The following is an 18,321-nucleotide window of genomic DNA, read 5'->3' as shown; positions in this document are numbered from 1 at the left end:
ATAGTAAGTTCCATCACTAAGGTCATACAGTATTTCAGTAACTGGTTTGGGAATCACTGAATCTGAAATCATCTTTGAATGTAAAAGTGAAAAGAAGACGAGAACAGGATAGCGTATATTCCAAAATGTAAATCTAACTGAGTTCTGAAGTGAAAGTCTGTTTTTAATTAATTGTGAGCGTATGCGTTTTCCTTTTAGTTCAGCTTCACCAGTGAATTCTATGCAAGCCTGAAAATGAAGGCCACAATCCTGAAATTATGTAATGAAAACTAAAAGGAATTACTTTAAAAGCTTTTGCCATAAACTGCGGGGAATACAATTAATGAGCATAAATTTAGAAATCACATGAAAGTTTTTAAGAAAAAATGAAAATAAATGTATTCTATTTATTTTCTTTATCTAAGGATCAAGATTGGCAGCCACTGAACAATGGCGATCCTCTATTTTTGACTCTTGATGGAGAATTAATTGCATATAAAGGAGACTGTACAGTCTATCCAACATTTATTAATGAAGCTGCGTATTATGAAAAGAAACAAGCTTTTGTAAAAACAATTAAAATGGAACTCACTGCAGAACACATCAGATCCTCAGTCACAGATCAGAACACCTCTTAAAAGCTCACGACAGATTTTCCATACAAGAAGTGGATTTCTTCTCTGGGAAATCCAGTATCATTCAGTAGTTAATCACAGGCTAAATAAATTCAGAATCTAATTTAAAAAATTAATTTAATTAACATTTTCAGAATTTTTAATATGAAAGATATTGTAATAAGATAGTGTCATAATGCTAATTATGGCTTCTATTTTCTTGTTTTAATAGATTACTATAGATACAAAGAACATTATTTTTATAAAGCTTGGTAGTTCATGCTATATAAAAGGATTAAACAACGTACCACGTATACTGATGAGCAGCTATAAAGTATCTATCAAGAATTACATAGAAAGTAAAACTTCATCACCCCAGCTACGTGATGTAAAAGCAACAGCATTTTAACTTGATAAGCCAAAACAGCCAGTAACCAACCATCTTTAAATCAATTGTTCCGCTGAGCCATATAAAATGTGACACAGAGGAAACAAGCTAGAGGGAAGGAAACACTGAGAGGGGACGTGTGTGTTATTAATGCCTGCTGCCCAGAAGTGGGAGCCTTAGGGTGTGTTTTGGTTTTGTACGTAAGAAGAAGAATCTAAAAACATGATTTCTAAGGAAGTAATACACTAAAATAAATTCTGTTTAAATTATTACAAGATTAATTAAACTGTTCCTGATTTATCTTTTAAAAACAAAAAAGGGTTGAATTTAAGAAGTTTCCAGTAGTCTGAAACAAACTGAAACAATATTCTGGGAAAAAAAGATGTGCATCTCCAGTGAATAAATTCAGAAAGCACATGACAATGAGTTGTTCACACAACTCCCCAAAGTATGTACTTTGACGAGTACAAAGCCAAAATCTTTTTAGCTCCCTTCGTGTAACTCTGTAGCAATAAAGTAAAAATACAGGACAGAAAGAGATGTCTATTGAATTACATGTTTTATTTCTTTATATTCAGATAAATATTGAATAAAAATTACAGATTGAGCTGCTGCAGTCATTATGGTGTTCTTGATAAAAGCCTCGAGATGAGATGCTTGGCTGTGTGTTCTGGCAGGACTCCGTGGCCGGAAAGGCAAGGTATTTTCTCAGTGAATAACTTTCAGATAAAATAATCCCCCGCCCCATTCCTCAGTTTTATCACATAGCTTTGTACCTGAATGTGGCTACAGAATGTTCCTTACTTTTTTTCTGCCTTCTCTGTTAATGGCTGTGCCTACAGAGTGACCTCAGTACAGTACAGAGACCTCTGAACTTGTTTGCAGTGACAAGTCTACCCACAGCAATATGGAATACAGCGCAGACTTTTTTTTTCTTGGTTCCTGAGTATATGTGATGAGGTATTTTTTTTGGTACAAAAACTGGCACTCAAGAGAGTCCAAACAGAACTGTGCAGTCCTAAGGCAATGTTCTTTGTTGGCAGTTCCAAAGCAAAATTAACCAGCAGAGATGAAAGATTCCGTGAAGAAAGGAATTTTCCTTCTCACACTCACATATCCTCCTCCTAAGAAGGTCAAAACATCGATATTTGTGAACGTCCTTTCCCTATAATTCCTATGCACTGTAAAAAAAAGTAACTGAAGATCTCAGTTCGATCCCATCCATCTGGGCCATGCACGGTAGCACACACAGGATAGGGCATCTACAGAAGACGAGTTGGTAGCAAGAACCACGTTCACCATCCCTGCAAACTGCTTTGCACTTATCCTTTCTGCTGCAGAGTTCCCTCACGCTCTCTTCTGTGTTAAGAAAGTCTTTGGGGTCAGTTTGCGCACTTCAGGCTTCGCTGTAAGAATTCAATGCAATTCGTATTATCATTCAAACACAGAACAGAATTCACCTGAGCGTTTCCTAAGTAGCACCTTTAAAACAGGCACGAAAGGAATATATAAGATGAAAACCCATGGCAAGGAAGACAGGTATTGTATTAATTGAAATCTGGAGGTACACAGAGCAAAATTTTTTTTTTTATATACATACACAAATAAAATTGAAAACAACAACAACAAAATAATTTATAGTAGTAGACCATCACAAGCAATGAAATAAGGAGCGCTACAGAAATGCATTACACAGTCCTCTGAATAAAAAAAAAAATTAAAAAAAAAGTCTGCAATTGCACTGCATTTAACTTATTTTGTTTCTCTGGGAAGAAATGCTGATTTCTAATTTTCCTGAAGTAGCTGAATGTAGAAATTAATTAAACCTGAAATCTTCTAATGTGATAGTTTTTACGCAACAAGATGCACAAGTGTGGAAAAGCCGCGTAGCAACTGGGGAAAAAAACCACACTGACTTAAAAAACCCTCAGAAATAGTAGCCATCATGAATTATGTTTCTGCCCCATTATTTTATGGGAAGGCATATGTACGAATAATGAATAAATATCAGTGAAGTCCACGTTACACTGCAGGCATCATACACAGGAAGGTGGATCACAAAGCTAATGGGACCCACAGAGGCTGTTTGGCACGGAGGCTTTCCCCAGCTTGCAGGATAAGCCTCCAATAACACTGACAATCAAAACAAAAGCTGCAAATGTTTTCTGAACGTCGCTATTTCAAAATAACATTCTTCATTTAGCAGACCTATTGAAATGCCTTTCTTTTCCCTACGACAAGAGCTTTTTTTTCAGAATACAAAATATTTCTCAGGAGTTAAAGATTCCGGAACAACAGACCGCAGTTCAGGATCCCAAAGATCTTACTTTTCCACAAAAGGAAGAAATATCTCACATTTGACACTTCTTTGAGCAGTACACAGTCTAGAGTCAAGTTTCAGTAGGCATACAAACTTGGACAGCAGTGGTTTCCAAGAGGCTTAAAACTGAACAGTGCAATAGTCCATTTTACTGCAGCTTAGCTGCCCTGATTAAATGGGTTAAAGTCACCAGAGCACATCACTGAACGTTTGTGCTCCAGCTGGCTACAGCTGCCCAAAATAACAAAAAGGCTTTCAACATCAGCCACTGATGCTTTTAACTTTCCAAACATCTACATATCAAATACAGAACAACTACAGAGAAGTTTCGGGCAAATCATCCATTTCTTCAAACGTATTCAGGGTGTTTTTGCTATTAGTCCTTGAATTATCTTGAACTTTGCTTGGATCTGCAAGAAAATGCATTATAAACAAAACAGGATATGGTAGAAACTGTATATGCAAGATCAAGCTTTTGCACATCTATTTATGTTAAAAAACACAGATTTCTTCAAATAACAAGTCGTCAGTTTGCTACCATATCTTATACTGAACATTTTCTTTCCGCCTCCCTTCATTATTACCAAAATCATTGCCCTGTGTGATACAAATGCTAACTGACTAAAGAACAAAGTTCAGAACACATCTCAGATCCTCACATGCCCCTGTTGTAAGCTCTGACGCCAGCTGCTAGAAGGACACCTGATACCTCACAGTTCAGTCATGTTTCTATGACACTTCCAATACTGTCAGCAGATGGCTATCTTGAATTTCCTGGTTAACATTCACAAGGAGCAACTTGTCATCCAATACGTATCCCAGACAAACAGCAATGTTGTAGGGCGAAACCACAGCAAACAGTTCTGTTAGGTAGAATCAGTCTGATTTCTTGCCACATCTTGCAGTGCCGTATGTAACTACTCAAGGAGTAAATGAATGTACTTTGCGATACCTTTTCCAGAACAAGACACTTTGTCTGTTAAGAAGTTACTCAGCCTTGTGCCATTCAAATGCCATAAGAGAATGTAAAATTTAGATCAAGCATAGCTGCTTAGAGAAAAATAAATCAGCTGAAGCCACCACGCTTCAGTGCCGAGAAATAAATAATGAGAGTTGTAGCCAAACCTCTTGCCAAATCTCCAAATGATTTAACACCCCTATCATATTAGCCATGAGTTTCCCTAGCAGTAAATAGAGTGGTTGTATATCTAGGTTATGTACATTTACATTTTTAAAGGTAAAAAAAGACAAAGCATTTCTAAGGAAAAGGGATTTCACAAATGAGGTGGTGTAAAGTCAAGCAGTACCTGTTGGCCCTGGATCTTCATTAATAAACGAAACATGTGTTTTCCACTCAGTCCATCTCACTTCATTAATCCTGTTTGTATCGTATATAAATTGTGTCATTAGTATACATCATCCCCAACTACGTGCTGCACTTCCCCTTTTATTTCTTCCTCCTTGGGATGGCCATGGTTTACCATCAGCACCTGGCTCACTAGCACTGAAAAGCTGAGCGTCTTTCACAGCGTTACGTGTTGTATGCAGATGGGAACGGTACTCAGATCATTTTGTAATTTCACACATTATGCGTGCAGTCTTGAAACTCACATTAAATATGAGACTTTTTCATTAAACAGCGCAATAACATTATCTTCAATATGATAATGATGTCAATTAGCAGTCAATTCCAAATATAATTTCTTTTAAGCTAACATTCAAAGGTGATTATGATAAAAATGAGATCTCCTGCAAGCAGAGCTGATACTTGTACATTAAAAACATATCTGAGGTTCAAGATCTGTTTTCTTATTAAAAACTGTCAACATAAAAAAACTGATGCATTTTCCCTTTTCTATTAAAAGCAGAAAATAATTTGTCAAAATATAGAAAATATTTTAAAGAGCCTTTTGAGGAGAAATAACCCTAAAGTGGCATACAGCACAGAATGAATAGCACAGTACTCAAACTTTACCTTAAGCATACCCTCGTGTCATTTTCAGCCACTTTACAGCGCTCTCCCAGTTGGAATTTTTTCCTCAAAGATTTTGGTAAGAATTTTTCAAATTCCAAAATGGTTCTGGCTCTCTATTAACAATAAACAGTAAGAGGAACGTGGTTACCCATATTCAGAATTTTCTGACTTTGTAGCATGCGCAGAGTTACATCATACCCTGCACCCACCATCCATGATCAACAGAGACAGCAACAGAAGTAAAGAATGTTACAGATTTCTTGGTCAGATTATGAAACACACCTTGCTGGTGACACATCCAGGGGAATTAAAGTCACAAAGGTACAAAGGGACAGTGCATGAGGTTGAAAATTTGAGACATAAGGTTGCCTTTAGGATAGCTGTTAATTCTGAAGTTATTAGGATACTCTTGCACTAAACCTACAGATTTTCATTGTTTGCACATACATGCAAATAGAGATTCTCAAAGTTAGCGCCCATCTCCTTCTATCAGCATGGTAAGTGACCATAGCTACAGCTTAGAGCACTTTGACCAATGTTTCTACACTTCATTAAGCAAGCTAATCACAAACAAACCTGGAGTTTCCAGATGTGCTCACTCTCTTTAGAAATATCTTCCACTGTTTCTCCCATTAATGCAATCAGCATGTTCAAGAGAAGAACAAAAGTCAACACAACGTAAGTTATGAGGAGCAGAAGAAACAGCACTGGATACTTGGAATTTTGCTGGATCTCCAGATCACCCAGTCCTAAGGTGAGCTTAAAAAGATCCATCAGAACAGGTCCCAGGCTGCTGTTGGAATGGCATTCACCACCATTCTGGCAAGTTTCAATCAGTGCAGCAAGAGCTGAGAAAAAAAGCATGAGAAAATTTGTATCACAATAACGCTCCACGTATACATTGCATTTTAACCTAAAGAATTCCAAATGCACTACGTAATGAAGAGCTACAGCTACCCAGCAATGAGCACAGCAGCAGCTAGATGACAGCAAACCAAAAGGAAGCAGAAAGAGCCCACGTCCCAATGAAATTGCAAGCAATTGAGCGAGAGCCAAATTACTTATCTGTTCAGATAGTCTCTAGGCAGAGTTTAAATCTCTAAGCAGGGCTTTTTAATTTCCAGAAGAAACCTCAACATGAGCTCTCATCGTGACAACAGGGTTCTTAGTCATAAGAATGCCAAAATTTTTACTCACACTGAGCATCAGTGCTTTTCTCCAGTAATATTTACCTACGCCAAATCCCAGCAAAAACACAATGTAGACAACTAAAAATTTTATCACATCGTTCAGGATGACCTAAAAATTAAATTGAACACTTATCAGGAATTAAAATTGAGAACTAGTTTTATGCTTATGTATTCTGCAGGGATGCAGGTGTGACACTGCAGCATCAGATCATTCTTATTTGGCAAAGTGATTGCAGCCTCCATGGGAAACCCAGAGGAAACTTAGGTCTGATTTTTTTTTTAATCTCGTGAATGAGAGCCTGATAAATTGTGTACTTCCAAGAGTGACAGTAGCTGCACAACACAGGTATTACACTATGTGATGCAATTAAATAGCAGAACTGTTTTAGCAGAAAAAAATCCACAAATGACTCGTATATTTAATAAAACAAAATCTTAACTTTTAAGATATAAGCTAATTTCTGCTACTGAAGTCATACGGTAATTTTATATATTATTTCAGCAGAATACAAAAAATAAGAAAATTCAATATGAATTATACATGTGAATTGTTGCGTATTCTTCACTAGGATCGTAAAGATCAGTGAGCACCAGAACAAGGCAGGTAAAAAAAAATAAAATGAAATACTTGCCTTCTGAATCATAACACTGTAAATTCCCATGGACTGGAAACCTCTGGTGAAATAGAGCATATTAGCCCATCCCAGGGCCATTGCCAAAACAAGACACACGAGGTGTTCTTTGTAGGAAAACAAGTACAAAAAGACAGAGAAGATGACAAGCATAGCTTGTATAAAACTGTTAAAAAAAACACATGTATGTAAAAGGGAAATTACTAGCACAAAACCAAAGCATAATGGAAAAATACGAAAACGACTGCTTCTTAGGCTTCAACTCTACTTTCATATTGCTTTCCATTCTCCCCTATGAACATAACCAAAATAATTCAACAGTAAAATAAACGAGTTAAGAAAGTCTAGGCATGTTAACATGTAATGGCTATCCTTATTAAAGCTTACTTTAAATAAACTCTTCTCCCCTGAACAGCGGGTCAATTGATTTTGCAAACAGAGATATTGGGAATCACTAGAGCTTCCACAAACCTCTCTGCAAGGAGGACACTAAGACAACACACAATTCATTCTCATAGGATTTAGACCAGATTCTGGCAGCACCAGATTGATATTAGCATGGCTGTAGAGTTAAGCTGCCTCTTTTTATTGATCACATGATCTTATTCTAGAGAGGAGAGGAAATCCTCTGTGCTTTGTGAAGACCAGCTGATGGGATCCTCCCATTAGCCAGCTGAACCAGCTTTACGCTGTGTTTTCTTCTGGGAGGAGTCAAACACTAGATTTAGTTTATGAACCAGGTTTCTTAAGCGTATTTGTCTATAGATAGCATGGAGAGATGTAGCACGTGAAGGAGATAAAAGACAGCACTGTACTTTGTGAAAAAGAAAACAGCCTGTACACGTCAATGCCCAGTATCATTATTGACCAGTGAAAGCATTAGCATATGTTAAGGAAAAGCTGCATGGAAGATTACATCCATCTCTCTGAAAACTGATAATCTGAAGAAAATTGAGCATCTGCTCTAGGAGTCATTTTCTGTAACCATGGGATAGATAAGTATTATATATACTGTATAAAATGTGTGCATGACAGACTTACAATGCAAAGTGGAACCACGCATCAGAAAGAATTGACTGCAGGTCTGAGGGCCTAAGCAGAAAGATGGCTACGCTCTGTGTAATCAGATAAAGAAAAACACAGAAATGGCAGTAAGAAAAAGCAGGGGTCAAAATCCATCTTTCAAAATCATGCATCTGAAGTTAATCTTCTATGGAAACATCTCTTTCGATAAGTTGATAGCTTCTAGAATTAAAAAATCTTTTTATAGGGCTGTAACCTCGAAGTCTCAATTTCTGTCATCTTTGGCATAATTTAACTTCTAATTACTTAAGAGTACATGGTAAATATTACACCCCATTTTTTTCTATTACAGATTCTAATTCTACCCTGTCCTTAAACCCAGTCATTTGACAACTTTAGTGTTATATAAGTATAAATCTTTGTCTTGAGAATTCCAAAGGAAAAAAAAGTTATATTTGTTTTACAGAGCAAAACAGTTACATCCAAATAAATACTCAAGATCATTCAGAGTGAGCGATGTATTGCGCCAGAGACTTTCAAACATTAGACAAATATCGATCCTGCAAACATATTGCCAAGATCATCAGCAGCATTCATAAATCTAGATTAGTTCTTTACCTATTTTGTTATGCATTTGTTATTTAAAAGTCTCACCTCTTTTATGGCTAAAAATATCGCTCCTAACATAACCATCACCTGTCCTGATAGCTGCAGCCATCCCACACCACGCGTCAGAGCCAGTGGATAAGGCGGAGCCTGCAAGACAAGCCCAACATGAAAGACTGAGTTCCATATCTGAAGGGTAAAAGCCAAAGTAAGTGGAAGCCTCATGCACGTAGCTCTCTGGGTAATCAATTTAACCACCTGTCTTTGTATTATGTAGCTTTTGGGTTACTTTCACAAAGCACAAACACAGTTATCTCTTCTACAACTCTTCCTTTTAGCTAAGAAAACCTAAGGCAGGAGAGCCTGGTCTCACTATAGTCTGATATCCTGATATGTTTTGGGGTACTTAAAAACATTTTATTTTTAAAATGCGGGTGAATTAACAAAAACCAGAAAATACGATTGCATTTTAAAGCAGTAAAATGTGTGAAGTTGCTGCACTCACTTCATTTTCATTAGGCCTGTGGTAGGAAACTAATGTCAGCGTTACGTTGTACAGAAAGTAAAAACAACATGACATGAGAAGCATGTGTCGTGCAAATTTCTTCCATTTCATTCTCAGGAGTGAATTAAGAGGCTCTAAAGTCAGCATTTCGTGACGATTCTGCAGAAAGAAAAAAATCTATTCAGATTTGAACTTTGCACTTGTATGAAAACTGAGATAATTTGTGTATTGTAGTGATAGGCAACTTACACCGATATTCGTATTATAAACAATAATTTCCAATACTGAATTGTCTGCAGTGGTATCTAGTTCTGTCAAATCATAAAGAGAAGATTGGACAGGGCCATAAGCCCAGTCTGTGAATTTTCTTGACAGGCTCCTGTTGGGCTTCTCTCTTATCTCTCTGCTGAGGATGTATTTCAGAACCTAAAACATGAGCAGAATCACTGGTAACCAAATGCATTCTTTGGGGAAATGAGAAATCACACATATACACTTGGCAAAGCCAATTCCTTTTAATTATCATGTTTGCTAGAGTAGCATAATTCAATACATTTGTAATTCTGACATTAAATAAGTGCTGTTAGAGGTTACAAATCTCTAGGAAATGAATACAGTATTCTTAATGTCTCTGGATTTTCTGTCACAGATATTTTTCTAACGAATGAAAGCACAATTTTCCAGGTGTTCACATTTATAACATAATCAATTAGTCTCTAAATTATCACATTGTCAGCTCTTTACCACAATATAAGCAGATGATCTATGAGGGACAAATCTGACAGCAGCATAGCAGAGCAGTTCTAATAAGTCTTCTGAAATGATCTCAGGATTTTATATTGTATAAGAGCAGCGTTGCAATAAATGCAATATTTCTGAGTTTCTGTATAACAGAAAGGATTGGAAGGCTGTTGTTAATAGTGTATGTATTTTCAACAGAGAGGTGTTTTTAGAGGAAAACCTTGGAGGGTAGAAGCAACGTTGCTTGTATTTTGAACCAAATTAGCTCACTGAATAATACTGATGTATAGTACAGCATAGCAAGCATGGAAATGACATTCCAGAGCGCTAATGTCTGAGTACATGGCTGGTCTCGATGCTTTCTCCATATTTAAATTCTCTTAGATACTACTGAAATAATACCCACCTCTAATTTCCCCGTTTTTGCAGCTAATTGTAGCGGTGTTAAACCCTCCTTGTTCTTTGCTTTCTCCAAATTTCTGTCTTTGCTTTTCAACAAAATCATATCATACATTCTGATTACAAAGTCATTCTGAGTTTTAAAGTCCTCTGCAACAGTAACTAATGCGTGTAGGATATTGTTTCCTCTGGAATCCTGAGAAGTAATGTTAGTCCTGGTGTTGTCCATTAACAGCTCAATTATATCTGGTTGATTGGTACACGCAGCTAATGCCAGCGCAGTTTCACCTACAAAATTATAATATGCGACATGTGTTCATGTTTTATTACAAGCAATCAAACTGTAATTATAGGAATGATTGTATTAAATATCTTAATAGTTTAAAAGCATGTATCAATATAGATTATTTTTAGTTTAGCTCTTGGTTTAGAAAAACGTAATTTGCATGAAAACACTTGGAAAAAATCTTCAGATGCAAGTTTGTGTCATTTCATTTGCCATTTTAACAATTGTTTTACAAGTAAATCTGAGTGTTAATAATATGATGGACCCTAGCAAATCTCTTACAAAAGGTACTGTGCCATTTTTATGTTCTGTGATGCAACTTTCTTAATCTAGATTCAGTGATAGCAATGATCCACACTTGCCTGTCTTCTATGCTGTCTTACTTGTTTGGTTATTCCTTCCTAACTGTTGCAGAGATCCCACTTCTACTTACCAAAATAAAAGCCTTCATGTTTATGTTTGGGATTAAAGAAAATACCCTGGGCGTGAGCATTGACATCAGCTCCTTTTTCTATAAGGGTCTGAGTGATTTCATATTGTCTTCTTTCAATGGCAATATTTAGAGCAGTCTGGCCTGAAACAGCAGACACAGGTATTTAGTGTTAAATCTCTTAAGCACATTATGAAACATGAATGATATTTCACAACAAATAGCATCAGTAATAATGGATAAAAGTTGTCTCAGGAATTTAAACCATGCTTAGAATGCTGGAAGAAAACGTTACGATTACTGATGGCATATTTAACCACATGCCTGAAAATGGTATCAGATGGCAGTACCTTTATATGCCTCTTCCGTGTATGCTGCATTGATAAACCTCTCCAAAATACCATTTTCTTCTGCAAAGGATAGCAGCATATTCACTATCTCATTTGTGTTCTCGTTTATGTTCAGTAGAGCTTTCATCAGACAAGTTTTCCCAGTATCTGAAGCTGTGAATTTTTTCATTAGATAATCTGTAAGGGTAAATTTTGGGATTAGATCACAGCGGGCATCATTATTTATTAAGCTGATAGAAAAGAGTTTGAATCTTTTGTTTACTTGGAGCGGAACCTGGGGGATACATATGACAAGAAATTATCTGGTAACCAGTTACCCATTCACTGTGTATTTGAGCTGGGTGTACTTTGTGAGATGATACATTCAGAGATGTGGTAGTGATCAATAAGACACCAATGTCCTTGGTTTCTTTTCCAGATATCCCACCAACACGGTAACTCCAGACAAATCCAAAATCTCTTCTTTACTTCTCTGCCCACTCTACCATGCTGCACACATCACAAACAGTGGCTATACCACAACCAGACTGACTGTAGGATGGACAGAGACACCAGCTTTGAGTCTTGTACTGCAGAAGGCTGGCTCAGGTATGGCTGTGGGAATACAGTGCTCTAGACCCTCAGTGTAACATAAACAAGAGAGAAATACTCCCCAGTGTTGCTCCAGAGGCAGCATGAATAGGCTTTCATTTAGAAATAAGAAGTGACACATTTAATTGCAAGCAAGTGACTTCAGATTCCCACAGGAGTTGCTGCTGCACGGAGGTGTTTCCAAGTAGAATACACATGTGCTGCCAGAAGAGGTAAGAGTCTTCCTTCAGGTAACTCCACAGCTTACCTGGCACAGTGCTGTTTGTACAAGCATTTGATCTCTCCTTCAGCTCTGCGAGCAGACCTTGCAATTCTTCGACATTCCCCTCAGATACTGCCCGAAATAAATATTTTTTCAGCTTCTTCCGGGCTCCTGTCTGCTCAGATCCTTGTGGCATGTTAGCACTGGACGATCAAAAATAATAACGAAAATGATGAGTCAGTTTACTTTATTTTCTACTTACGAGGAGAAAGAAATACAATTACTTGCACCAGACTACACCGACTTGCCCCATTTCCATATAGGTATCCTGGTACGGATCTCTCAGTGTGTTTCTGTACATCGGTTATTTGCTGAGAAAACGCTATTGAAAAGCAAAGGTTAGAGCTGTTTATTTCTAAGTTTAATTATTGAAGATTCAGAAAGGCATATATACCTCGTTTTTGGGGAAAAAAAAAAGCAGGCACAATTGGTAATATCTACCCTATTATAGATTTAATCTGTAGAAAATGCACTAAGAAATACTTCCCATCTCCACTCACCAACAACTGTCTACATTAGGGCTGTATTCAGTCACATCGTCCTGAAGAGACTGCGGGGAATCCATGTCTTCCCCATTTGCAGAGGCACTATAGAAATGAGAAAAGCACAACTGCTAAGACAGGGAGATACTGGAAAACGTTTTGGCAAACTGCATGAAGAACCAGGCAGTACTGGGACTGCAGATTTTCAAAGCAGTAGCAAGAAGGAAGAGACCCACGGGATTTTATTCCATTTACAAGATCCTTAGGAAAGCAGCCTGTTTTGTGTTTCACTGAGTCATTTCATTTGAGATCTTGAAGCTGTGGGAGTTTTTTCTTCAATGTTTGTTTAATGCTTTTTGTGCAACATCTTGAATGTTGCACCTTGGAACGCACTGTCCTCCTTCTTTGCATCCTTAATTTGTCATCTGCCACAAAACAAGTCTTAAAGCAGTAATCTTGCATGGACTGCACGCAGTGAATGTGATTTAAAGATTTACTGCACAATACACTGTAGGCAACTCAAGAACATTTTGCAGCTGACTGGAATGGAAATTTCAGCTATAAGAAATTAAAGCCTGGGCCCCATATGCATATTTAGGTAATAAATTTAAAGGACTTCAGTAGCATTGTTATTTTCTAATTTCTGTATGCCATTTCCAGACATTCCTAAAAACAGATCTGACTTAAGAATTGATTGATATCCATTTTTCTCACTTGTATTTTTGTTTTCTATGGGATTTGGATTTGATGAACTCTCACAGGTTAATAACTTAGGGAGCCTGGACCATTAGTTGCTGACAAGATGGATGTATGGACAGAGTGCAAGGGTTCAACACTGCTCTGCAGATATTTATTTGAAACAAAGCTGGAAGCTCAGGGTACATTCTTATTCAGTCCATCACTTCTCTGCAGAAAATCCAGTGACAAAGTGCATGTGTGTCTTGTGCAGGTTCGTCCCTGAATGAGAGGGAAAAATTTGGGTACTTTTCCTCTGATACAACAATAAAACTGTCAACTGAATCCACAAAGCTGACCAGACACCTATTAGACACAGAAACGTTTGGCAATTCGGAGCTTATTCTAGATTTGATTCATATTTCCCTAATTCATAATTCTGGCTTTCAGTAACATTCCAGTTTTTAAATATCTGGTGCATTCTACCCAGTCTTAATTTTTCTCCCCTCGTTCAGTGTAAATGGCTGCCTTAAATATCTCAGACTCCACATCTTCATGTTGCCTTGCTGTTAATGAAAAACAGAGCCAGCATGTTAGCACACAGAGCTGGGAATAGGGCTTGCTAAATTAAGCTGTTGTTTTCACACCAGAAAATTGGGTGCATGGAGTTTGTCCTCGTCTATCACAAATAACATACGCTTAGGAAAAGAAAGACAGTATTGATTTTAAATTAATTCATATTTGAGGCCTGATTTATTCAGTGTAAATGACAGCAGTACATACAGATAAATAATCTAGCAACAACTGACCTCCAGTGGAGTTCTGTCTTTGAAGCGACCAAAATCTATGTAAAATCACGTGAAATTTTAGCTCTGAAGTCTAAGGAGGGGGAAGGAGTAGCTGTTGAAAATGAAATAGATACACTTACAATACGACTAATGTATATGCATCTATAACTTACCATGGGCGAATATTTGAATCCATCGGTTTTGAAAACACAGGGGGAGATGTGTTATTTGGAGATGCATTGCTTTCGAAACCTTCAATCTCCAGAAAAAAATGTGAACTGTTGAACATATTGCATTAAAAAATTATTAGTAAAAAAAAAAAAATCAAATTCAACCATAAAATACAGAATTCACTACAGGCTAGTATCTGGAACAACCTTTACAATTTGTATTTTCTGGCATGAGACCTGTCTAATAGGATGCTGTCTACTTTTCCCTGGAAGGATCCCAGCCTCTACCATCAGTTAAGCACTTACACGTCGGCAGATGGGCAAAAGATCCTGAGATATTTTTAGAAGGCACAACATCAGATCCTGACATGTCTAAACATCTACACCAGCAGCCTAAAAGGAGCCTCGCATCTGACTTCTGTGCTGACAGCTAAACACAACACCAGATGTTTATCAAACAGCCAGACACGTATGCATAAACATGCATACACACATGCAGATGCTTCTTCATCTACTACATACAGTCCCTACTTCTCCAGCCAGCAGCCAGCAGCATAGATCATTCCAAACCCATCGGCACTGATAAACAGCAATCCAAGTGTTCGTTTCACTGTGTATAGCTGTTCAAACTTCCACGAGCTTTTAACATTTGAGATGTGTCAGCAGAAGTGTCCCTGCAATTCCCTAGGCTTGGGGTGCTCTTCAGAGTGCAGGAAAAATCGAGACAGAAAGAGGACCACTGCTGTCAGTTCTACCACACATACCACACTCACAACTGCTGGAAATCACTGTTGTTTCACTGCGATCTTAATTTGGCAGGAAGACTACGGAGTGAAAATGCCATGGATTCATCGTGCTTTTTGCATTCCCTGACTACGATGTGCAGGATCTGTCCCAACAGGTAAAAGCTGTTGGAGGCTACAGCACATTTCCAGAAAGCCAGAAGTGCTGCTCTTCAGGCTTAGCTGGGCTGTCTCACCTGCTCACACCAGGAGGGGCAGTGTGCCATGGGTGGATGTCTCTCCCAGATTTTGGCATGCAGTAGCTGTACAGAAGCTATGAAGTGGTGCCTGCTTTGGAAGCCGACATACCTAGCCTATACTGACATGTGGGTTATCTGGGGATACCACAGGGGAAAAAAAAACAAAAACCACCATGCAAAGCAAGGGTACGATTGCCAAAAAATAGCCAAGTGCTTACGTGGCCACGGTGCACGCTGTCAGGAACGCTGCCCACAAACACAATCAGGTTCTGACAACACTGGCAGCACTCCTCCCAGCCTGTCCCTTGGTTTTCCTGTACACATACTGTTAGTACACTCAGACACCAGGGGCTTCAGGAACGGGCAGTCATCATATTTTCTTCAAGTACATACTGCCAGTACATTTATCAAGTGAGAAATGCTACCCATGGAGGTGCACTAGATGCTTAGTGGCACCATATACCAGAAGGAAACGTTCTGAAGCTACAGAAGTACAGCAGCTTAGAAACATGTAATTAATAGAACACGTTAAACCACTGCATTAAAATTCATGTGATCTTCATCCCTTATATTACAGGAATGTTGTTGGCCACACCCTGAGCTCTTGGTGGAGAGATGGCAAACCCCCCAAGGTTACTGTTACTGATACCACAAAACAGAGTGGGAGATAGGAGATTAAGTAATTAAGTGCAGGATTTGCCAGTATTTTTTTTAAGCTATAAAACCTTCCATGGAATTGCCCCTTTTTGGAGTACTAGGTGCATTATGAGCTCTTCAGACACCTCATCGCCCCTTCTATAAGCAAAGTGTAATGAGTCAAACGAAGAATTTCTCTTTTTGAATTTAACGTTGGAAGGAGAAATCGGGCCAACAAGGCAGTGGGTCTCAAGTAACTTACGACACCATTTCTATAGAAAGTGATTCCTCTGACTATTAAGAAATTATAAATGTTAGAACAGCCACAATTGCCTGGGCCTTCAGAGGTGGCTATAATAGCTAGTAATTAGCCACAGAGTGAAAAGTTTATGAATGAAATTCATCCTCAGTCTACGGTAACTTAAGTAATTTCAATAACAGAGTATCAGGGATGAATTACTGCTTTTATTACAGTATTCATATAAAATTAAAACACTTAATCATTGTATTAATTCCTTAGCATAAAATATGAAAGAAAGTGAATATTTTATTTTATAAAATGAAGTAGGTAAGAAATCTCATGAATCAGCATCATGAAAAATGTAATGAACGTAGGTTTCTGTTTGTAGTAGGATATCCCAAACCTCCTGCCTCACCAGCCCTCATTCTTTGATTCCACCTCTGCCTCCCCATAACCTGCCATATTTTCTTGTGATGCTGTTTGAAGTGCTCCTTTTTTCCAGGCCAGCATCTTTACTATAAAACCTGGTGTACCCTGCCATATCACCACTTTAAAAAGATTGCTTTACCTTCTCCTAATGAAATGCTAATCATCGTTAGATCAAACTCTTGTAAGCTCATACAGGTATATAGAGTGGATGCAGACAGCCCAGCTGATAGGCGACAAACTTCAACAGACTGGTGCTCACATCTGATGTCTTTAGGACAGTGTTTTTCCCACTTGGGTGAACACATATGTCCACCTAAACAGGATACTCTTCCACTTACAACCAGTATAAGCTCTCCATTTTTTTGAAGGCATCGTCTTTTACCTGGTCTATCTCATTCATATATACAGCATGAATAAAGATGTTAGTGATACTGCATTCCAAATATCTACTGAAAGAGATTAAAAGGGAGTTATACACTGAGCTAGAGTCCTACCTTTTCTTTGTGGGAGTGCTTTCAGTTGGTTTTTTCTCTTGCTGATTTGAAGGGGGTACACCAGGTGGATTTGTTTTCTTGCCCATTAGTGGAACAACTTCTTTGTTATCTTTAATCATGTTTCTGCAGTAGATAGAACCACGGTTACTTAACACTTGTACTCTTCAAGAAAGTAGAGCAACCAGATTACCCATTTACGGTCTCTTCACAAGTAAGCACGCAACTCTTGATATTCTTATCATAGTTTCTCATTTTTCAGTTATTAGGCACATACATGTCATTTCACGTGTCAAGGCTGGAGGGTTATAGTCAAGATTGTTTAAATTACATTCTAAGGAAAGTGCCTTTAAGAGTGATACCATAAATCCAGGAGAACCATAACTTCAAGTATGTGCCTAAGTTAAAATGAAGCGAGTTCATCAATCACAAGCACAGTCTCTCTGAATAGTGCCCAGCCTGATCTCAGCTGAACAAATGATCACATGGATGACACCAAGGACCTTTGTGTGCTGGTGACATTTCTCAACATTTCTTCAGAAAAAAAAAGAAAAAGTCACAGCTCTGCTGTATGGGAACCACCAACACCACGCGACATAAAAAGACGTTGGTTCGTGTTATCTGCCTAAGAACACTCACAACAGAAATTCTGTAAGTAATAATAATTCTCTTCCTATTTCTCAACATAATACTCATGGGCATCATTTTTAAATACCAACAATAACCTGGAAGCAAGTAGGTGGATTTAGGAACCTTTAAAATTAATTGAATGTAGAAATAGTAAGTTTTACAAGGTCAGAGATCCACTCCCAAGCAAACTGGGGAATTGCCCTCCATAACCAAGGACAAATTAAACAGGTTTGAACAAAACATGCCACACTTTTTTCCCCTCCTACATCCACTTCACTTAATGCGACAAAAGTACATACAAACTTTCTACTTCTGCCTCAACATATAGAAGGCAGATTGTGAAGCACGCTTGAAAAGACCTGACAACAGGGATGAAAAAGGGGACAGGCATATCACATCCTTAACTTGAACGTGTTGGCCAGTGTGATACTTGACATAAATCAGATACAAGGGGACTAGACTGAGATGGAGATGGGCACTAAACAGCTTTACAAAATAAGTGATTT

The 18,321-nt window shown here is 37.9% G+C and overlaps 2 protein-coding genes across 5 annotated transcripts in view; one reads left to right on the top strand and one right to left on the bottom strand.

Moving 5' to 3' along the window:
• The window catches only part of ASPA (aspartoacylase), a 50,019-nt gene extending 48,431 nt beyond the window's left edge, over nucleotides 1–1,588 (top strand). For both annotated transcript variants that reach the window (XM_021415534.1, XM_021415532.1), the window contains exon 7: nucleotides 405–1,588. In XM_021415534.1, coding sequence (XP_021271209.1) covers nucleotides 405–617 — 213 coding nt within the window. In that variant the 3' untranslated portion in view covers nucleotides 618–1,588. The remainder of the gene's footprint in view (nucleotides 1–404) is intronic.
• TRPV3 (transient receptor potential cation channel subfamily V member 3) overlaps nucleotides 1,524–18,321 on the bottom strand; it is a 28,721-nt gene continuing 11,923 nt past the window's right edge. The window contains exons 1-18 of one of the 3 annotated variants that reach the window (XM_021415504.1): nucleotides 17,189–17,311; nucleotides 15,607–15,702; nucleotides 14,410–14,514; nucleotides 12,792–12,878; nucleotides 12,277–12,434; nucleotides 11,439–11,615; nucleotides 11,092–11,232; nucleotides 10,380–10,660; nucleotides 9,482–9,658; nucleotides 9,233–9,391; nucleotides 8,776–8,877; nucleotides 8,140–8,213; nucleotides 7,099–7,264; nucleotides 6,509–6,575; nucleotides 5,853–6,124; nucleotides 5,277–5,389; nucleotides 4,609–4,679; nucleotides 1,524–3,711 (exon numbers count right to left, since the gene is read on the bottom strand). In XM_021415504.1, the coding sequence (XP_021271179.1) occupies nucleotides 3,617–3,711; nucleotides 4,609–4,679; nucleotides 5,277–5,389; nucleotides 5,853–6,124; nucleotides 6,509–6,575; nucleotides 7,099–7,264; nucleotides 8,140–8,213; nucleotides 8,776–8,877; nucleotides 9,233–9,391; nucleotides 9,482–9,658; nucleotides 10,380–10,660; nucleotides 11,092–11,232; nucleotides 11,439–11,615; nucleotides 12,277–12,434; nucleotides 12,792–12,878; nucleotides 14,410–14,432 (2,163 nt within the window). In that variant the 5' untranslated portion in view covers nucleotides 14,433–14,514; nucleotides 15,607–15,702; nucleotides 17,189–17,311 and the 3' untranslated portion in view covers nucleotides 1,524–3,616. Of the gene's footprint in view, nucleotides 3,712–4,608; nucleotides 4,680–5,276; nucleotides 5,390–5,852; nucleotides 6,125–6,508; nucleotides 6,576–7,098; nucleotides 7,265–8,139; nucleotides 8,214–8,775; nucleotides 8,878–9,232; nucleotides 9,392–9,481; nucleotides 9,659–10,379; nucleotides 10,661–11,091; nucleotides 11,233–11,438; nucleotides 11,616–12,276; nucleotides 12,435–12,791; nucleotides 12,879–14,409; nucleotides 14,515–15,606; nucleotides 15,703–17,188; nucleotides 17,312–18,321 lie in introns of those variants that run through there. The other 2 variants (XM_021415502.1, XM_021415503.1) reach the window with 2 other exon arrangements.

The sequence above is a fragment of the Numida meleagris genome, chromosome 18, assembly GCF_002078875.1.
Source record: "Numida meleagris isolate 19003 breed g44 Domestic line chromosome 18, NumMel1.0, whole genome shotgun sequence".
NCBI lineage: Eukaryota > Metazoa > Chordata > Aves > Galliformes > Numididae > Numida > Numida meleagris.
This window is presented reverse-complemented; position numbering and strand designations above follow the sequence as displayed.